Raw genomic sequence first — 21022 nt, forward strand, 5'->3', positions numbered from 1 at the left:
CCTGTGTTTTGGCGTGGGTCGGGGCTTCATTCCTTTATGTGGCTGAATAACATTCCGTGGTATGGGTCTGTCATCTCTGTCGACCCGTCCATCAATTGATGGGCATTTGGGTTTTTCCCGCCTTTTGTCTGCTATGAATAATGCCACTGTGAATGTTTGTGCACAGGCTTTTGTGTGGACTCGTGTTTACTCTTCTTGGGCCATGCCTGGGGGTGGAATTTGGCCTGGGGGTGGAATTTGGCCCGGCGGGGAGGCGGGGGTGGAATTGCTGTGTTTACAGCAACTCTGTTCAGTCCTTTCAGGAACGTGTCTTGCTTTTCTATTCTGAATTATCTAGCATTTAAAAACCTCCTCTTTTTACATCGAAACCTCTCATTCAGTTGGCATGCCTTTGGCTCTAGCGAGAGAGGTGAGGATCCAGCCTTATCCTGTTCTCTCCGCAGTGCTCCGCGGCGGCTGTCAGTGAGCCCTGTCCCTCTCCCGCAGATCTGAGAAGCGCTCCATTGTCACCTCAACTCTTGAGCTTATCTGGGTATCTCCAGCGCCCCCGTTTATGTCTTCTTCTGTGCCCGGGGCTACTCTGAAAGTTGTCCTGCACCTGCGTGTCTGGCGGCCCTGCCTGAGACACCCGCTCCTTGTGGAGCAGCTTAACAATTGCCTCAGCTTTCTCCTGTGCTGATTCTTTATGAGAACATTGCCAAGGTGAGAGCAAAAAAGGCCAAGGAAAGGGCCTGGCGGTGTGTTTCATGGCAGGTGCTAACTCATTGGGGGGGGGTCTGGGTGCTGCAGGTGTTGACTCACTTTGGCCTCTCCGAGGGGAGTGCCAGGCTTATGTGGGAGTCTCATTCACCTCGCAGCCCGAAGCTCAGCCATGATGCAATGTTCGCCTAGTGAGTGAGCAACTTCCACAAACATCACTTACCTAGTTTCCATGTCCACCCTGAGATGGGTGGCCACAGCTGCCCATCACCTCAGTTTGATTCATCCTACTCCCGGCATCTCTCCCCAGCACCCTGCCTTGTGTGCTGGGTACCCAGTGGCCCAGAGGAGCTGGAGGTAGTGTTCCCTGCCAGAACTGGGGGTTTCCTAGAGCGGGGCAGGCCGGGCCACTGGCCCAGGGGCATGTATGAGGGCGAGGGTGAGGATGCCGCCTCACCCCTCTCCCTATTCCAGAAGGCCTGCTGCAGCCGTCTTTGCCAAGGGCACCTCCTCCCTTCCTCCACCCTGCACAGCCTCCACGTCTCAGCCGGGATGTCCTTTCTCTGAGGTTTCCCAACTCACGCTCTGGGGTGGGGGGCTCCTCGTGTGCCCCAGCCCCAACTCCCACTCTGGCTGCTTCAGGAGAAGCAGCTGCCCAGGGGGCCTGGGCCCCTGTGCCCTTCAGGCCTGACAGTTGGCTGGAGGTGGGAGGGCCTGTTCCGTGATAAGGGCCAGTGGGGGTGGGGTAGTAGGGTTTAGCCTGGGGTGAGGGAGCGAGGCACTCCCAAATCTACTCCACTCTAACCCCAAGCCCAGGACGGCAGGACTCCACTCTCACTGGATAGCTTGTGCCACGTGATCCAATCACATTTTATTGTGGGGAGGTCGGGACCTGAAGGGGTGGCAGGCACGATGGGCCCCAGGCTTGGACGGCAGCAGATTTAGGCAAGACTCCACGCAGGACTTCCCTAGGACAAGTGGTGCTGGACGGTGGCTGCAGAGGCCCGGAGATGTGGGCTGGCCAGGCTCGAGGGAGGGGCGGCCGTGAGCCCTGGCACCAGGCTGTGGGGGCCGTAGGGGCTGAGTGTCCGGGGGCCTGGAGGAGGGCAGCCGTCAGTCATGGTTGCAGAGGCTGGTCTGGCAGCAAGCGATGGATACGTACGGGCCCAGGCCCAGGCTGGGGATATCGGGGCAGCCTATGTGGCACATCTTGGTGACCAGAGGCAAATCCTCGGTGTTGCTGAGGACCCCTGAGTAGGCAGGAGAGAAACCATGGAGCTCCCTGAGGCTCTGGTTTGCCCAGACCCTGCTGCCCCATCTGCCACTGAGCTGAGGGTCAGACGCCCCAGGTACATGAAGCATATGGGCCCTCCTGGGGCAAACGTGGCCCTTTGCTCATACCCTTCCCTGGGCTTCGCTGGCAGACACTCCCCGCTATGCTTCTGACTTACTGGGTGCCTGGATCAGGCTCTGTCACCCTCTGAGCCCACATCTTCCCACCTGGGCAAGAAGGGTGTGGCCAGCCCACCGCTGTTCCCACTTACGGGTGGCAGTGGTGACACAGTGGGTGGAGTCCCTCAGGCATCTGGACCCATGGGAGCACCCTCCAAAGCCTGTGCACTGGTGACACCATATGGCTTCGGCTGCAGCTGCGGACATGGGGACAGACAGGACACAAACTGACGGGAGGCAGGTGTGGGCCACCTTCTGCAGTGACGGCACGCACTCACCTCCACCCAGCAGCCCATGCCCCTTCTCAGCGGCCAGTGTCCCGACCCTGTGATCCAGCCTTCTCAGGAGCTGGGCCCCTGTCCCTCACCTTGAGGTGCCTGGCAGCCCTGCAGCTGGAGCCAGCTGGTTGCATCCTTGCCCAGGAAGGAGCCTTGGGCAAGGGTGGGGCCAGGCAGCCCTGGCTTGCAGTGCGATGTCCCAGGGCAGTGGGGATGCAGCAGCCTGGGCTATTTGGGGTCCCAGGGTAGGGGGTGTGGAGGAGGTGGAGGGGCTCTGAGACGTGCTTTCTGGCCATGCCCACTTTTGCCTCTGGGTACTGAGTGGGACCCTTTAGACCCCCGGGACCAGATTCTGGTGGCTGCGATGATGGGGCCATTCCTGCCTCCACAGGGAGCCCAGGGCAAGGGCGACCAGGATGTGGTGGAACAGGAATTAAAAGAAATTAAAGAATGTGTAGGCCGGGCGCGGTGGCTCACGCCTGTAATCCCAGCACTTTGGGAGGCCGAGGTGGGTGGATCACTTGAGGTTAGAAGTTCAAGACCAGCCTGGCCAATATGGTGAAACCCCATCTCTACCAAAAATACAAAAACATTAGCTGGGCATTGTGGTGTGTGCCTGTAATCCCAGCTACTCAGGAGGCTGAGGCAGGAGAATTGCTCGAACCTGGGAGGCAGAGGTTTCAGTGAGCCGAGATCGCGCCACTGCATTCGAGCCTGGGCGACAGAGCAAGACTCCATCTCAAAAACAAAAACAAAAACAAAAACAAACAAACAAAAAAAACAAAACAAGAATGTGTAAACCAAAACTCAGTTGTATGTAAGAAAACCCAATTCCCTCTGAGAAAGAGAAAGAACTGGAGTCCTTTAAAAATTCACTGCGTGTTTCTCTGTGGCTAGTGAGCCTTCTCTCTCCTCCTTTCCCAGGCGTTGTGGAGACCCTGTTTCTCTAGTTGTGCAGCTGCAAGGTCACAGACAGATAAACTCAAGTCGTAAAACATGTTTTTCCTTCAAAAGTAAGAAACGATGTAATGCATGTCTCAATTAATTGAATAACTGTCTTTGTTTCTCGCTTCTGTAACATGCTTCCCCCTGCACAGATCTCCCCCCCGCCCCACGAAATGCTTAAAAGGTAACTTAACTCTTTGTTCAGGGCTCAGTCCTTTGGATGTCAACCCGACTGGGCTGGTGCACCTAAATAATAAATATCCTCCTCAACCCCTCGGTCTCTCTGATTCCTTAAAATATCCCGCTACAGTGGCGGCGCCCAAGCAGCAGCAGGGAGTGGCGAGCTCTGCCTCGCTTCATCCAGGAGGACGGCCCGTGCTCGGGAGACACTGTTCTTCCGCCGGCACTGCTGTGGATCTGCCCAGCAGTCCTGCTCTCTGCTTTGGGCACTGCCCCACTCCCGAGGCCCGCTAGCTCTCCTGGGCACCCCCAAGGGCTTCCCTGCCTGCTCTCTGCTCCTCTTCATCCCTGACTCTGTCCTCTCCTCCCTGGCCACCTCCGTCCATTTCTCAGCCTCAAACTCCCTCCCTCCCTGTCCTCACCCCTGGTTCACACACCCAGGACTGGGTAAAGAGTCCCTAACACCTGCTGGCCCCGGGCCTGCTCTCTCTGCATAGGAGCCTGCAGGCTGACAAGGCCAACGGTGTGACCATAAGGATGTGAGGGCTGCTCTGTCACAGGCACCAGGCACAGGCCCTGGCTTCCTCTTGAGTGGTTCCCCAGGCAGCCCAGCCTCAGGACACTGGAGCCCATGCCTGCCCTATCCCATCTCTGCTGGGCTGCCCCCGCCTCACTGTTGCCAAAGGTGGAGAAGGGCTGGAGTCAGCCCCGGTCAGTGCCAGCTCCAAGCCCAGGTTCCTGGCAGCGTGGCTCTGTATGCACCAGCACTGAGCTGACCTCAGACCTCAGTGCACACCAGGCCCCTGCCACTGGCCAGAGTCCTCTGGTCACCCCTGGGTCCTGTGGGCGGAATCCTCCATCGAGGCACCACGGAGAAGGTGACACAGATGGGAAGTTCTGGCCAGGGCAGGCCTCTGCCATCAGCTTTGACCCCTCTACCAGCCCCGGAGAGCAAGCTGAGACCCCACCTTCGAGAAAGAAAGGTGATGACAGCTGCCTCCAAGCCCCTCTCTGCCTTCCCACCAAAGTGGCTTGAAGCTCCCCTTGGCTGTCACATCCAACCTAGTGACAGCCAATAAGCCAGACATGCTCTACTCAACACTGGCAGCCACAGGCCACAGCTGGCTGGGGTTGGGGGCAGCAGGGAAGGTGGGCAGGAGGATGGGGCACCAGAAGGAAGAGGTGAGGATATGGGTGCCCAAGGGTGCCGTGGAGAGAACCAGCTCCTGCCTGTCCCCTACACATGCCCACCCTCCCAAAGCCTCCCTGGCTTTGAATTTACTGTTCCTTCTGCCCTCTGGGCAAAACAAGCCCTGGTGCAAATGCCACCCCCTCCAGGAAGGCCTCCTTGGTTTCCAGGGCAGAGTGAATGGTTCCAACTTTGACACACCCACCGTGAGCTGCAGCATCCTGCCCCAGCTGGCATCAGTGTCCCTGCTCCAAGTGATTGTGCTCAGGGCTCCCTCCTCACCCCCACCCAAGCATGAGGGCCTCTGAGGCTGAGCAGGGCGTTCTACCCATTCCTCAGTGCTCCCTCCCCTGCACCTAATGAGCCCCAGGAGAGGCTTGCAGAAAGAATGAATGAATGAATGAATGAATGAATTCCGGGGGTGGTTGCAGGTTGGCTTATCAAGAAAAATAATAATTCTGTCCCTTATCAGAGGGTTTTTGATTTTCAGCAATGAGATCCTGAGGGAAGCAGATAAAGTTTTAGCTCCAAACCGGAAAGGCTGCTCGATGGTGACGGTGAGGACACAGGGACGGTGTTCAGTCTGGCGCCTGACACACGGGAGAGAGAGGAGATTGGGGGGAGAAGAGGAGAGAGGAAGAGAGGGAGGACGAGAGGAAGGAAGGAAGGGAAGGAGGGAGGAGGAAAAGAGAGGAGGAGGGAGGTGGGGTAGGAGGGGGAGGGGGCAGGAATAATGGAGGACAAACAGGATGGTGGGATGGGCTCTGGGTGCAGCTGCATGGCTGGGGGCAGGTCTGTCCCACTGGGGACCCCCGTGCTGGCTCTGAAGCAGGCTGGCCCCTCGGGGCGATTGTGCTGTCCATGCATGGCAGACAGCAGACACCGATCAATGACAGGGAATGCGGGTGCCCCTGAGAGAGGCTCCCCAGTCCTCCAACGGGAAGAGCAGTGAGGCAGCTTGGGGCTTGTTCCTCAAGAGGCAGGTGGGATTGCAGCAGAAGGAAGGGCTCCAGGACCCCTGGTGCAGGGAAGGGCCTCTGGGTCAGAGGGGAGTCCGTGGGCACTGGGCACCCAGGCAGGGGCTCCTGTGATGTGCCGTCCCTGGCCTGGATGGCCACCTGACTGCCTGGCCAGTCCTGGTGGTTATAAAGGCTTTCTCCAGGTTAAGTTGAGTCCCCAGGCCCCTGTGTGTCTCGGACCTTCAGCACAGAGCTGGTCTGCCCTCATGACCCTGGGGCAGTCCTCAGGGTCAGTAGCTTAGCCTCTCATAGGCCAGGAGGGCGCCCCTGGGGATGGAGACTGGAGGGGTGTAAGAGACACCTGAGCCAACAACAGGGACTCACCGACGCTCTACCCCCTGCTCATTCAGGGCCTGGGAGGCAGGGGCTGCCCAGGTCGTTCAACCCACAGCCAGGGACGCAGAGGCTTGGCCCCTGGGGGGCTGGGCTGCTTGGGCTTGGAGGTGTAGGCAGCCAGCAGATCAAGGGGCCAGCTGGTTTTGTTGAGACCTCAGGGTGGGGGTGGAGATGCCCTGCCAAGAGAAGACACTCAGGCTCTGCTGGGGGATGCCAAGGCCAGGTGTGCACGCTGTGCTTGAGGGGTCATCCCCTTGGAGCCCTCAGGAAGGCCCTGGGCCAAGGGATCTGAAGCTGGGGGGACAGGGCCAGCCGTAGCAGACGTGGGCACTGTGGGGGTCAAGGGTTGGGGGATGGGGAGGGGGTAAAATCACCCAGGAAAGCAGGGAGCTGAGGAGAGGACCCGGGAGCAGGAACTGGGGATGGGAGAGCAGAGGGACTTGGTTTTCCCAGGCAAGAGGGAGGAGGGAGTCCCGGGAGGGTGGCCCCAGGAGACAAGCCAGCTGGGAGGCCAGGCCCAAGAAGGCTGGAGGGGGGCAAATTCAGAGTGTGTGTGTGCGCGTGCACGAAGGTGCGTGTGTGAGGGGTGTCACGGTGGACTGGAGAGGTCTGGGGGCTGGGCAGAGGAAGAGGGGGGTTTGAGCCAAGGGCTGTGCACCCTGAGAAGTGTGGGGGCCAGTGTGGGGACTGGGGCTGAGCTGGATGGCCTGCAGGATCACAGGAGGCTTTCAGAGGAAAGCTGCACCTGGCAGATGGTGGGGGGACAGGAATGGGTTCTCCCGAGGTGGGCAGTCACAGCCCAGGGCTGGAGGGACAGCGGTTGGGCTGAGTGATGGGGGCCCTGAGCAGGAGGTGGCCCCAGCCCCTGGACTCACCCAGCTGCAGGCTCAGGACGGCGGCCAGCAGGAGCCCAGTGTGGAGCTGCATGTTCTTCTGGTGAGGTCGGGCTGTCGGCGCCCTGGCTGGCTGCCTTATACCTGCTGGCACCCCGCCCTGGCCCTCGCCCACTCAGCAGACTCTGCAGGTCTGAGTCACCGGGCAGCTGGGCTCAGCCAAGGAGCCGGGCTGGGGTCCAGGCGGTAGGGGCCAACCTGGCCCCAAAGCTTGCTGGCTAGGCCTCTGAGCGGGCCTGTATAATCTCATGAGCTATCTCTCCTTGTCCATAAAGTAGGGATAGCTCTGGCTGACAGGATTGAGGATCTCATAAAATGGCCTGGCACCAGGCAGGTGACAGCCACAGGCCGGTCTCCCTCAGCGGCTGGGAAGGAAGATCTGGTGGGAAGGAGGGTCTGGTGGGAAGGAGGGTCTCGGGCACCAGCCACCAGCCCACCCCTTACGCCTCAAAATGCACATGAAGCTCAGGGCTGGGTGGAAGCCAGAGGCCTTCACCTGTACTCCCACCCTAGAGTGAGTTCGATGACAAGACCTCTTCCAAATAAGCCAGAGCTTTCGCATCCTGACCCCACCAGGGCTGGGAGAACACAGAGGGAGCATAGCATGGTTGTGAGCCACCTCTCCGTCATCCGTACAGGGAATCACGGCCATTGTCACACTGTGACTAACGCCCCAGGATCTGTGCAGAGGGGCAGGGGGGACAGAAAGGCCCTTGGTACTAAAAGGGACCCCAAGGATAAGGTAAGAGCCCAGAAGGGACACTCTGGAGAGCGGGAGCCATCGGCTGTTCCTCCAAAGGCTGGCCAGGGGCTGGGGCCCCAAAGGGCCTGTCCGTAGCCAGTCAGCCCTGCCAACCCGGGGACCCCTGTGTGTGTCTCGGGCTGCCCACACAGCTTCTGTCCACCCCTTTGTCTAGGGGGCTCCTTATGGCTGGGAGGTGGGCCCAGGAGGAGGGAGATCCTGAGAGAGGGGCTGGCAGATCCAGACCCTCCTTCCTGGGGCAGTTGAGAAGCTGGGGTCAGGAACCAGGTAGCCAGAGAGGTCAGAGATGGTGGGATGGGGTCCTAGGGGTTTCCCGCCTCCCTTACCCCACACCCCCAGACTTCCCCAGGGGCTTGTCTGCCCCTCAGGGGGTGCTGGGGGGTTGGCCTCTCTCCCACGGAACTGGGAGCAATTCTCAGCAAGCCCCAAGAGCCCTGCCTGTCTCCCTCCCTGTGCCTGACTCCGAGGACAGGTCAGGCCTGGAGGCAAGAAAAGCCCAGGGCCTGGACCAGGTAGGGTAGGCAGGAGAGTGGCTGCATGGAGCCTGGAGTGCCAGCCCAGCCAGGGTGGAAAGGTGAGGCCCGAGCTCAGGCCGAGGCAGTGGGGCTGGAGAGAAGCGCAGACAATGCGAATCTGTTGATTTATTCACGGCTCGGTGAGACGACGCTGGACGCTGGTTAGGGTAAGGGTTAGGGCAAGCATTAGCAGCAGGGGCATGGCCCTGGGAAGCACCTGGACCCCAGGACATAAGACAGGAGGGAGAGACGCCATCCATTCAGCGGGCACTTATGCCCACTACCAGCTGAGCTGGACCAGCATTCCCATTTCACCACCCCTTACTCCTCAAGATGCAAATGAAGCTCAGGGCTGGGCGGAAGCTGGCAGGGCTGTCCACAGGCAGGACCCCCGTGTGTCTCTCGGGCTGCCCAGGTGGCTGTGTCCACCCTTCTGCCTGGGAGGCTCCTTAAGGCTGGGGAGGGCCCAGAGGGAAGGATATCCTGAGAGGGGCTGGCAGATTCAGGCCCTCCCCGTGAGCTGAGGCTTGAAGAGGAGAGCAGACCACCCAGAGTAGTGAGACAAGGCACCGGCAGAAAAGCTCGGCATATCCACCGAGGGCCTCTCTGCTTCTTTTGACCTTTTTCAGAGTTTCGGAATTATGAACCAAATCGCCTTCATGGGAGATGACGAATCAGACGCTACATAGTGGGGGAGGCGGCAGCCGGCCTGGCTTCCCCACTTCCCCAGGACCTCCACCTGGAGGAAGCCTGCCCAGGGCCGCAGCCCTGCCCCCAAAGACCCCAGGACAGACCAGAGCTCCTGCTGGAGCCGGGTGTCCCCATGCCGACCCAGCCATGTCCCCAGGTCCCACCCCAGGGTCACCGCCTGCAGCTCCGACTTCTTTAGTGGCTGATTGCAGTTCCCAGAATGTATAACATCCTAGGGTGCCAGACCCTGCCCAAGCAGCCACTCCTGTCCAGTTCCCAGAATGTATAACATCCTAGGGTGCCAGAGCCCATCAAGCAGCCACTCCTGTCCAGTTCCCAGAATGTATAATATCCTAGGGTGCCAGAGCCCACCAAGCAGCCACTCCTGTCCAGTTCCCAGAATGTATAACATCCTAGGGTGCCAGAGCCTGCCCAAGCAGCCACTCCTGTCCAGTTCCCAGAATGTATAACATCCTAGGGTGCCAGAGCCCGCCCAAGCAACCACTCCTGTCCAGTTCCCAGAGTGTATAACATCCTAGGGTGCCAGAGCCCACCCAACCAGCCACTCCTGAGTCACTCGGGCACGTCCAGGACTCAGGTCCACACAGACAGTGGCAACGGCTAGCCCTGGGCATCTACCCCCATGAAGGGGACCCTGGGTTCTGCCAGGGAGATCCCCCAAGTGGGAACTGGGCCCCCATGGTGCCCGGTGCCTCTCCCCGTCTCCTCTGCCACTCTGCCCTGCACCCAGAGGCAGCGCTGGAGGCCTTACTCTACCACTCAGGGCTCCTCAAACCTCTGGTTCCACTTTTCTCCTTTTAAGCTTTCCATTTTGTAAACTCACCTCCCCCTTCCCAGGCTTGGGGGTCCAAGGAACCCCAGCTGGTGGGAGAAGCGGCTGCACTGTGGTGCAGGGGGTGGTGAGTGAGCGAGGAGGCACTAGTGTGGGGCAGCTACTTCACCTCCCTGTGCCTCAGTTTCCTCCTCTGTCAAAGGGGCAAGATAATGGCTCCTATTGCCGGGCTGCTATACAGTGCTCAGGGCCACAGTGCAGTGGGGGGACCCACATCCACTGCCACCTTGATGCACACAACCCGGACGAGTTTACTGCTGTGATTTCTGCCGGCGCTGCTGTGCCGGTTCCCTGGTGCCGCACAGCCACGCACTCCCCATGAGTGGGCCTGCCCAGCATTAGCTGAGTGCCTTCTGTGTGCTCTACGCCAGGTGCCAAGGGCAGGCCAGCCAGGCAGAACCATGTGTGGGGCTGGGACAGGTCAGGGTGGGGGAAAGGTGGACAGATGGAGGCAGAAGGCAGGTGTGAGAAGCTGCCCACCCCACCCCTCAACACCACGGCACTTCCAGCTCCAGCAGATCCTTGTTCTCAGCTGCCCCTGAGCCATGGGTGGCCAGGGCTCCTCCCCATCGCCCCACTGAGACGTGACACAGGGAGGACCTGATCCTGGAGCCCCTCCCAGCCCTGGCTGAGGAAGCCACCCAACCCGACAATGGGCTTGCGCAAGCCGCGCAGTGACTGCTTCCAGCCTCTCCCAAGGACTTAGGAGCCCAAAGCCACCTCCCTCCCAGTGAGCATCCCAAGGCATCGCTGGCTGCATGATAACTTGACTTGACTTGAGAGGGCCTCATTTGGGCACTGCCCTGAGGCTGGCACTTGCAGGTGGAGGCCCTTGGGAGCTCTGGAAGGCACCTGGCAGCCTCCCAGCCACCCCGGGCCTGCTCTCCAGGCTCAGTGCTACAGCCACAACCACTGGGGGTAGGGGCGAGGGGAGTCCAGGCCCACCCTGTGCTGGCAGCAACTCCTTCCCAGCTCTGAGCCCAGTATGATGCCCATTCCTCCCACTCTGGGCCCGTTCCCACCCAAGGCCCCTTTGCAGGAGACTGGCACTGCCCTCCTCCAACGGGAACTGGGTGTGCCCTCAGCAAGACTCTGCCCCCCTCCCGCCCTCATGTTCTTAGGAGACTGAGGCTGGGCATTCAGCCCCAGCCCCAGGAGCTGAACGCAGGCCTGCATATAGACTCACTACAAGGAGACCCCTGGGGTGAAGACTCTCATTCCCTGATTCCCCAGGGGTCCTGCATCAAAGCTCTGGGGATGCAATTTCCAGCAGGGGCTCCCCTGACCAGGGCCACACTTTGGGGCCGGGACAATGCCACCGCATGGACGTGTCACCATCCTGCCCACGTGGGATGGCTTGAAGGGTTTCCCAGGACACCAGAGCTGGGAGCACTGGTCAGGTGGGGGCCTCAGGTGCAGCGTGACCGCTGGCACCAAAAGGTCTCATGCTCCCGAAGGCCCCATTCGCAGCGGGGGCAGGCGCTCCCTGGGCTACCTGCGTCGGGGACGGATTGGTGGGTGTTGGGCTGACCCCTGCTTCACAGGCCTGGGGTGGGGTCCCTGGGAGTCCACACACCCAGCTGGGGCTTCCACCCTGCCCTCCCAGTGGGCGCAGTCCCAGGTGGAAGGTGACAGAGGGACCCACTCACTGTGCGCATCCCGCTGCGGGGGAGGGTCTGGGTCTCCGCCTTCCCCACCCCGCCCTCCCCACCCCCGCCCCCGCACTGCCATGAGAGGGTGGCATGCTCCGCCTTCCCACGCCCAAGCCCGCGCCAGCCCCTGGCTGCTCCCAACCCCCAGCCTGTGGGTGCATCCCCCAGTCCTGCGTCTTTTGCCTTGCTCGGCAAGGTCCTGCTGTGGTTGGGGACCTGCCCTGCCCCTTTCCCTCCCTGCCCAGATTAGCGCCGGCCGGGTCAGCGTCCAGGACCCACCAAATATAGCACGGCCCTAGGTCCTGCCAGCCTCAGGCCCAGCGCCCTCCCCGTGAGGGGGTGGGAAACGTCAAGGGGTTTGACTGAGAGGACACACACCCCTTGCTAAACCCTGTGCTAGGAAGTCTGCAGGGGGTGGCTCCAACGTGGGCCTGGCAGACTTCCTAGCACAGGGGCCGGTGCCAAAGGCCTTCCTCCCACAGCCCTGATCCTGCACCGGCCCTGGCAGCTCCTGGCCTTAGTAGGAAGCGTGACAGCCTTCCTAGGCCTGGAAGAGCCTTTCCTCCTAAGAGTCTCCCCACCACCCCACCTGGGGGCATTCCTCCTCTTCCCCCTGCCCCAGCACACCCGGGGCAGACTGAGGCAGGGGCCTCTCCTAGGGCTTCCCAGAAGGTGGGCTTGGCCACAGCTCCCATCTGCTCAGTGCTCCCTGCCTGACTGGGCCCTTCCCATAAATAGCCCTGGACAGGCGAGGGGCTGAGCAGCCCACCAAAGCCGGACACTTTTGGGATCCCACACAGCATCGAAAGGTCAAGGCCTCGAAGTGAGGTTGTGTGGTGGTTGGGGGAGGTCAGATGTCTTCTTGCCCACAGTCCTGACCCTGGGCATGGCTGAGGAGGTCGTAGGGAGGGTGGAGGGTGAGGCAGGGTGAGCTGGGTGCGAGGGTGCAGCAGTGTGTCTCGAGAGCTTTGTTCTTGAGTGGGTCTGCCTCGGGGGTTTTACAGAAGACCCCAGAGGGTGGCCAGGAGGATGGGGGACAGGGCCAGGGTGGCTGGGGTGGCAAGGCCGGCGCCGTTGCAGAGGTCGTACTGGCAGCAGGAGGTGGTGGACGCGTGCTTGGAGTAGCCATCGTACACAGTCTCGAAGCAGCGGGGCACGCAGGACTTACTGACCTTCATCCTGGTGGGGGTGTAGTCTGCAGAGGGGCGGGGCGGTGAGTCAGCTCCGCTAAGAGGGGCAGGGGGCCCAGCTGGCCCCACCCTAGCATCCAAGGCCATCAGGGCAGGGCCCCTCAGCCTGGAGCTCCCAGACAGGATCTGGGGACAAGAGAGCCTCCTTCCTCTGGACCTCCGCATGCTCAGGGGCAGGGTAGAACCTCCCCTTCGTGCTCCCCAGGCAGGGCCATGCAGGGCCCCCAGACTCACAGGTGCGCGTGGTCATGCAGTAGGCAACCATAGCCGGGCAGCGCATGGGGTTGAAGCAGTTGTCTCCGTTGTAGGCACACACGTGGCAGTCCAAGGCCTGGGCTGGGGTTGGCAGGTGGGTGGGAAGGGAAGGGGGGTCACACAACATGAGAGGCCCCTCCTCCAGCCCATCAGGCCCCCAGCCCGTCACCTTCCCCAGGGCAGGGGGCTAGAAGGAGGGGTGGTCGCTGGGAATTCTGGCCTCCTTCCCTACTTTCAGCCCACCTGCCCTCAAAGTGGGTCTGCCTATCCCTCTGTCCTTTGTCCATCTTACCCAGAGGTAAGCCCGTGAGGACCACCAGGATCAGGGTGAGCAGGGGCGTCATGGCTGCAGGCAGGAGGGCAGCGTGGGAGTGGGGAGGTGAACAGCAGCTAGCCCCGGATCCAACTCAGGGTGGTGCGCAGAGGACGTGGGGCCGGCCTTGCCTCCCGGAGCTCCTGGTCTATTGGGAGTGCTGCAGCCCTGCACAGCAGGTGGCAAAGACAGGTGGTCAGTACTGGGCCTGAAGGACCCACAGGGGCCTGGGCAGGGATGATGGTGGGCAGAGGGGCCACCTAACTCAGTGGGTGTCAGGGAAGGTCTCCTGGAGGAGGAGACACTTGGGATGGGACAAGAAGGGAGAAGAGATCAGGACATTTCAATCAGAGACCAGCACCTGCAAAAGCTCAAAACAGCCTGTAATGCCGGATGGAGGAGAGATGGGGGGAGGATGAGGGGCAGTGCTAGAGAAGGAGTAGGGGTGGACAGAGGGGCCTTAAATACCAGGCCTAAACAAGGATTTTACCCAGGGGAGGGGATGGTTGGTGCAGAGGTCCTATGGGAGGTGGTCTGCAGCTCTGGGGGCCGGATGGCTGGCCATGGCAGGACTGGGCCCAAGGGCTGGGTCTCTTCTCGCTGTTCCCCTCCCCTCTGCTCCTGGGGTGTCCCTACCTAGGGTTCCTTCTTCCAGAAGACCTCCAGAGCCCTGGTTAGGGTTGTCTTAGTCCTCGGCCACTGCAGAAGCTCCCCAGCAGGGATGAGCTGTGCCCAGCTTGGGGGGAATGCATTTTGAGCCCCTCCCAGGAGGGCACTTGGGCCAGACAAGAAGAAGCATTTCCCAGGCTGGGTCTGGTGTTTGGAACGGGAATGCCCTCTCTGGAAAGAGGTTTACAGCGGGGAGGTGGGGGTTGGATTATGGCTCTCCTACCCCCGCGGGGATACTCGGCCCTCGGTCTCCGTCCTGGAGGACTAAATTAAACTTAGCCTTCCCGAGAACAACAAATTCGTCTCTCAGGACACATCTGCCCAGGCCAACCCTAGGATGCCAAAGGCCAGAGTCAGGCCACGGCTGCGGCTGCGAGCTTCCCAACCCCCTCACGGAGAGCCCCGCCCCAAACACTGCGGTCCCAGGTCGAGGGGAGGGTTCTCTGCGCGAGCGGGACTATCAGGGTGACCTCACCTGTGACCTTCACCACCGTGAGGTACCGCCGCGTCTGGGAGTCACCCGCGGCCGCTCGCCGGTAGGTGCCTGCCTGGGTCTAATCGTAGGCGTGTCTGTGTGTCCCGCAGCACCCGTGCCGCATCGCCGGATGCTCACCGCAGGCCCAGCCCAGTCCCGCCCCCGGAACAGCCCGCCCCGCGCGAGCTCACCGCAGGCCCCGCCCCAAGCCTGCCCCGGCCCCACCTCCTGAGCAACGCACCGAGCCGAGCTCACCGCAGGCCCCTCCCCTGCCCCGCCTCCTGGGCTACTCACTAAGCCGAGCTCACCGCAGGCCCCGCCCCTGCCCCGCCTCCTGGGCTACTCACTAAGCCGAGCTCACCGCAGGCCCCGCCCCTTCCCCGCCTCCTGGGCACCCGCCGAGCCGTTCACCGCAGGCCCCGCCCCTTCCCCGCCTCCTGGGCTACTCACTAAGCCGAGCTCACCGCAGGCCCCGCCCCCGCCCCGCCTCCTGGGCCACTCACTAAGCCGAGCTCACCGCAGGCCCCGCCCCTGCCCCGCCTCCTGGGCCACTCACTAAGCCGAGCTCACCGCAGGCCCCGCCCCTGCCCCGCCTCCTGGGCCACTCACTAAGCCGAGCTCACCGCAGGCCCCGCCCCTGCCCCGCCTCCTGGGCCACTCACTAAGCCGAGCTCACCGCAGGCCCCGCCCCTGCCCCGCCTCCTGGGCCACTCACTAAGCCGAGCTCACCGCAGGCCCCGCCCCTTCCCCGCCTCCTGGGCACCCGCAGAGCCGAATTTACCGCAGGCCCCGTCCCGGACCCGCCCCCGGACCGCCGGCTCGCCGGGCAAGCGCTGGGACCCCGAGGCCAGTCCAGGCATCTGGATCTGCGATACAGAGGCAGCCACACAGTCAGACCCACGTGTTCCGCCCGGACACTCCGCAAGCTATCTTCACCGCGTCCCGCGGCAGCCCAGCCTTCCCCGCAGCCGCCTCCGCCCACCCGCCCGCGCCGCTTCGTTTGTCGGCCGGCACCAGCCTTGCGGCCCGAGCTCCGCGCTCCTCCAGCCCAGGCCCAGCAGCTCCGGAACTGGCGCCCTTTGGCGCGCCGGCCTCGCTGCCCATGGCCTCCGCCTGCCTCGCCTGCGCTCAGCCACCGCTTCTGGTCCCTGTAGCAAAGCTGGAAGACAGGTCTGCAAGGCAGCCCCTTGCTCCGTGGTCCCTCTCACCATCATAATGTTAATATTAAATAATTATCTTTACATAACTTTGAATACTTACATTATTGGTTCTGTTTTTGGCAAAATGTAATAAAATTTCATGGATCCGAAAGTTTTCATTTTTTTCCAATGTGAGAACGAAAAATAAAACCTTTTCTTCGACCCTAAAGCTCATTTTTTTCTTTAAAACATTTTTGCGGTCCTGAGGTGCAGAATACACCATGCAGGCTGGGCAAGCGGGCTCTGGTTCCAGGAAATCCTTCGGTCCCCAACAAACTAGGCCAGTTGGTGGTTCTGTTTGCCGAAAGGGAATGCGCACCCTCCTGTGCCAGGTCCTAGTTGGGGAGAGGGCAAAGAACAAAACCAGCAGACGTTCCAGAATATTCCCACCCCATGGAGCTCACACTCTGGTGGGATAAGAGGCGTGAAAGGAACGCATAGGTCAGAACCAGAGTGTGTCGCGGGCTTCAGCCTCAGACCACAATGAATTAATACAGATGAAACTTCCCTTGCCCGCCCGCCAGCCGCTCGCCTCCTGCTGTGTGGCGTGGTTCCTAACCGATCTGTGACCCAGGGGTTGGGGACTTTTGTGTTAAAGGAAGTTCTTCAGGCAGAAATACGGATCTACACAAAGGAATAAATGACACCAGAAATAGGAAATAGAAGGTAATTTTTTTCTTATTTTTGAATCAAGTTAAAAGATAGTTGATTACCTAAAGCAAAAATATAACAATGTATTAAGGAATTTATAGCAAATGTATAGCCAATGTAGAAGTAAATTGTATGATAATAGTAGTACAGGCTGGGCACCGCGGCTCACGCCTGTAATCCCAGCACTTTGGGAGGCTGAGGCGAGTGGATCGCTTGAGCCCAGGAGTTCAAGACCAGGCTTGGCTGGGCAACGTAGAGAGACCTCGTCTCTAAAAAAAAAAAAATATACAAAAAATTAGCTGGGTGTGGTAGGGCACACCTGTGGTTGCACCCAGGAGGCTGAGGTGGGAGAATCACTTGAACCCAGGAGGTGGAGGTTGCAGTGAGCTGTGATCACACTACTGCACTGAAGCCTGGGTGATAGAGCAAGACCCTGTGTCAAATAAATTAAAAAAAAAAAAAGTAATACAAATAGACCAGGAGAGGGACAATGGAAGTTCGCTGTTGTAGATTTATTCTACTCTATGTGAAGTGGCCTACTATTTCTTGGAGGTAGACTAGTAAGTCAAAGGTGTATGCTAAGACACTAAAGTGTCGCTAAAAAAAGACAAAGCAAAAGTCAAAGCACTGTAGTTAATAAATCAACAAAGGTGATGATACAGAATTATTTATAAAAGCACATGTTACAGAGACTGCAGAAAAGGAGAAAGGAAAAAACAATGAGACAAATAGAAAACAAATAGCAAGATGACATATATTTAAGCCCAGCCACAGCAATAATGACACTATGTCCTCTAAACACTTCAATTAGGCCGAGCAGGGTGGCTCACACCTGTAATCCTAACCTGTAATCCCAACACTTTGAAAGGCTGAGGCAGGTGGATCACTTGAAGTCAGGAGTTCCAGACAAGCCTGGCCAACATGGTGAAACTCCCTCTCTACTAAAAAATACAAAAATTAGCTGGGCGTGGTGGTGGGTGCCTGTAATCCCAGCTACTTGGGAGGCTGAGGCAGGAGAATTGCTTGAACCTGGGAGGCAGAAGTTGCAGTGAGCTGAGATGGTGCCACTGCACTCCAGCCTGGGTGACAGAGTGAGCGAGACTCTGCCTCAAAAACAAACAAAAACATCTCAATTAAAAACAGAGGTTGTCAGATTGGATAAAAATAGAAACAGCCAAGTATATGCTGTCAGTGAGAAACTCACTAGACATGTAAAAACACAAATAAGATAAAAGTAAAAAGATGGAGAGAGATGTACTATGCTAACACCAATTAAAAGAATGCAGGCATGACTACATCAATATCAAAGTAGGTTTAAAGCAAAGACTATAATCAGAAATAAAGAGGAGCATTATTGGCCAGGTGTAGTGGCTCTCACCTGCAATCCCAGCACTTTGGGAGGCTGAGGTGGGAGGATTGCTTGAGGCCAGGAGTTTGAGACCAGCCAGGGCAAAACAGCAAAACACTATCTCTACTAGAAAGAAAGAAAAAAAATTTAAAAAGAGGGACATTACCAAATGATAAATTGATAAGTTCATGAAGAGGACTTAGCAATTCTAAATATGTATGCACCTAACAATTAAGCTTCAAAATACACAAAGCAAAACAAACAACATCTGATAGAACTGAAAGGAGAAAAAGAAAATCCACAACAGAGATTTCAACACTCCTCTTTCAAGAACTGATAAAAATAGACAAAAAATCTGTAAGGATGAAGATGTGGATCACATTACCGGTCAACATGACCAACCTGATGTTTGTAGGACACTCCACCTCACAGAAGGGGAACATACCTTTATTTACCAATAATGTCCTCCAAGGCAGACTGTATTCTGGGCCATAGAACAAATCTCAGTAAATTTATACGGATTAAAATCATGCAGATTATTTGCTTGGACTACAATGGAGCTAAATTAGAAATCAATAACAGAAATATATCTAAAAGATCATCAAATATTTAGAAACTGAGTAATAACATATTTGTAAACAACTTATAGGTCAAAGGAGAAACCAAAAAGGAAATCAGAAAATATTTCCAACTGAATGAAAATGCAAACACAATTCATCAAAGTCAAAGGATGCAGCTGAAGTAGGCCCTGGAGGGAAATTTTGCACTAATGCTTCTTTTAGAAAAAAAAGGACTAAAACTTCTTTTGGAAGAGAAGAAAATTCTCCAAAAAAAACCACCTAAACTTTCACCCTCAGAAACTAGAACAAAAAGAGCAAATCAAACCCAAGGTAAGAAAAATGAAGAAAATAGCAAAAATAAAAGCAAAAAAAAAAAAAAAGTGAGGTAGAAAAAGAAGATAGAGAAAAATCAATGAGAGCAATGTTTGAGAATGCCCCTCCAGGAGGACGACCTCAACAACCCTCCCCAGTCCGGCTTGTCCACAGCAGGACCAGAGAAAGGACCTCTTGCAAACCAAAGCTAGCTGCTCCTGAGCTGGGGACTGGCCAGTGGAGTGGGCGGCTGGGGCTGCCCCTCGAGACCTCTGTGGGATCTGGCTGTCGAGACTGGGCGTTAAGGGAGGCTCTTGGGCCCCCCTGATCTGACCGAATAATGCTCCTTCCTTTCTCCCACCTGGCCTTTCAGCCAAGACGCTGTCAGGCGTCATCAGCCCCACACAGGGCCTGCAACCTTGTAGGTGTGAACAGCGCAGCTGGCCAGAGGGGGCCGGGTGGGAGCTCAGGCCCGACTGGACGGTGAGGAGAGCAGAAGTTCAGAGCAGGTGGAGGGAGGATCCCTTTTCAGAGGACCTGGTCAGTTGCTTTTGTATAGTCTCCCTGAGAGCTGCCCGCTGTCTGGACATTGTGCTTTGACTGCTTTTAGCATTTCCATTTTTAAGGCATAGAGAAAATTGCATCCTGGTGATGGGCCAGGAGAGTCAGCCATGCACCCCATGACAGGGTCAGTGCCCCACCCCTGGGTGCTGGCCGAACCTCAGTGCCTGTGCCTTGGGGCCCCATCCCTGGGTGCTGGCCGAACCTCAGTGCCTGTGCCTTGGGGCCCCACCTGGGTGCTGGCGGAACCTCAGTGGCTGTGCCTCGGGGCCCCACCCCTCAATCCTGTGCCTAAGACATCTCCCTGCAAGTTCTGAGCTTGGGCTCTGGCAGAGGGAGCTCCTCCTTCAGGGGCACCAGGGACATGGGGGCAGGGCTGTCGGCCCCCTCTGGCCAGCTGCGCTGTCCACACCTACAAGGTTGCAGGCCCTGTGTGGGGTTGATGATGCCTGACAGGGTCTTGGTGTGGCTGGGGCTGGGGTCAGGTTGTGTCCAGGACAGTTGAGGAGCTGTCCAGCAGGGTCACGGAGAAGCAGCCTGGAGGCTGGGAGACTGAGCTGGGGACCCTTGGAGGTGCAGGGCAGAGGGCAGTAATGGGTTATATGAGCTGTGACTGTCCTTGGGCTTGGTCGGGAGTCCTGCCAGCTCCCAGGCCTCACTGCAGCCACATGGGCAGCCTAGCCCTCTCTGGATCCTGCAGGTTCGCTTCCACTTCTGGGCCTTTGTCCAGGGCCCGCATGCAGCCTCACCCATGCTGCCTTCATTGTCCCTGTACCCACCGCTGCTTTGCAGTCTTCCCTGACCCGTCAGCAGAACTCCCTCCTCCTTCATTCCTAGAGTTTGGTGGCCACAGCCCCCGTTTCCAGACTTTCAGGGGTGGGAGTGGAGGGGGAGGTGGCATTCCCGCCTGCCTCTAGGCTGCACTGGGCACAGAGCACTCCCGTTCCCTGGGCCCTGGATGAGGATTCCTGCAGCCAGCCTGCCGTGAAGTGGCAGGGGTCACTTTCCCTTGCCCAGCCTTAGTTTCCCCACACGGAAGTGGGGATGGGTGGGTCTTTGGCCTGGGCACTCCTACCCCTCTGCTGTCTGCCCGACTCCCATGCCCAGGTGCCTTCACACACCCTGCCGTGGGCGCTTGGCAGGCCTCAGGCCACCTGTCCAGAGTGGAGTGGAAAAGGACACAGATGGGGCCATGAGCGGCACCGGCCTTGGCGGGGGCTGATTTTGCCTGTGCAGGAGCCCCAGCTCCCGGCTCTCTGGTGGCCACCAGGGGGCGCTCGTACTCAGACCTCCAGGAGCGCTTGCAGGCCCCTCCCGCATGCCAGCACTCAGGGGAGAAGGGGCCCCCTCACACCTTCGCCCTGGGTCATGTCCCTGAGACTGGGGTTCAAGAGCCTCCAGAGAGGCTGGCTTGGAACACCCAAGGCCCAATCCCAGCCTCGGAGCCATGGGGACACTGACTACCCACAGCCACCACCCAGGGCAAGTCCAACTGCCTGGGCCCACCCCCATCCATGGGAACCCAGCAGCCCCTTGGCCAGACCTCACCAGGGTGAAGCTGGACTGGAGGGGGCGGGGAGCATGACTCAGGGAGTATGGGCCAGATGAGGTCGCCCAGAGGCAGGGAGGGTTCCGCACCCACTGCCTGGGTTCTGGTTGTATTTCGGGGATGAGGCTGTGACATGGAGTGAGATGAGGCCCCCGGCAGATGCCCCAGCAAGGAGCCCTTCCCCTTCTGGAGAGGGCCAGAGGTTCCCTCAGGCTGACCCCACGCCCCCGGCAGGTGAAGTCTCAGGCCTCACCCAGGTCAGAGCAGAGCTCTGCCTTCCCCCAGGGCAGCTCCCTCGCAGGCCTGGCCTGGAAAACTCATGGTGGCCAAGCCCCCTCCGGCCCCGGCCAGCAGACAGTGGTGTAGCATGGGTGGCAGCTGGTGAGGGGTCAGTGGTGCTCCCTGGCCCTGGGTCCAGGCACTCAGCTCTTTGTCCCACGCACCATGAGACCAGCACCATCACCACCCCCAGTTCC

General features: G+C 59.0%; 2 protein-coding genes across 4 annotated transcripts; both read right to left on the reverse strand.

The window, feature by feature from the left end:
* Positions 1-1545: 1545 nt before the first annotated feature.
* On the reverse strand, positions 1546-7047 carry SLURP2 (secreted LY6/PLAUR domain containing 2). Of its 2 annotated transcripts, none has more exons than XM_054499123.1 (3): positions 6974-7047; positions 2244-2348; positions 1546-1949 (listed from the first exon to the last, which is right to left on the reverse strand). In XM_054499123.1, exons 1-3 carry the CDS (start codon positions 7023-7025, stop codon positions 1813-1815), a joined length of 294 nt encoding a protein of 97 aa, XP_054355098.1. In that variant the 5' UTR covers positions 7026-7047; the 3' UTR covers positions 1546-1812. The 2 variants fall into 2 exon arrangements, with proteins under 2 accessions (XP_054355098.1, XP_054355099.1); XM_054499124.1 differs by having other exon boundaries at positions 1550-1795.
* A 1330-nt stretch (positions 7048-8377) lies between these two features.
* Positions 8378-14535, reverse strand: LYNX1 (Ly6/neurotoxin 1). Of its 2 annotated transcripts, XM_054499122.2 has the most exons (5): positions 14367-14535; positions 13859-13958; positions 13202-13390; positions 12889-12990; positions 8378-12659 (listed from the first exon to the last, which is right to left on the reverse strand). In XM_054499122.2, exons 3-5 carry the CDS (start codon positions 13251-13253, stop codon positions 12463-12465), a joined length of 351 nt encoding a protein of 116 aa, XP_054355097.1. In that variant the 5' UTR covers positions 13254-13390; positions 13859-13958; positions 14367-14535; the 3' UTR covers positions 8378-12462. The 2 variants fall into 2 exon arrangements, with proteins under 2 accessions (XP_054355097.1, XP_054355096.1); XM_054499121.2 differs by lacking the exon at positions 13859-13958.
* Positions 14536-21022: the final 6487 nt, after the last annotated feature.

The sequence above is a fragment of the Pongo pygmaeus genome, chromosome 7 (assembly GCF_028885625.2).
Source record: "Pongo pygmaeus isolate AG05252 chromosome 7, NHGRI_mPonPyg2-v2.0_pri, whole genome shotgun sequence".
NCBI lineage: Eukaryota > Metazoa > Chordata > Mammalia > Primates > Hominidae > Pongo > Pongo pygmaeus.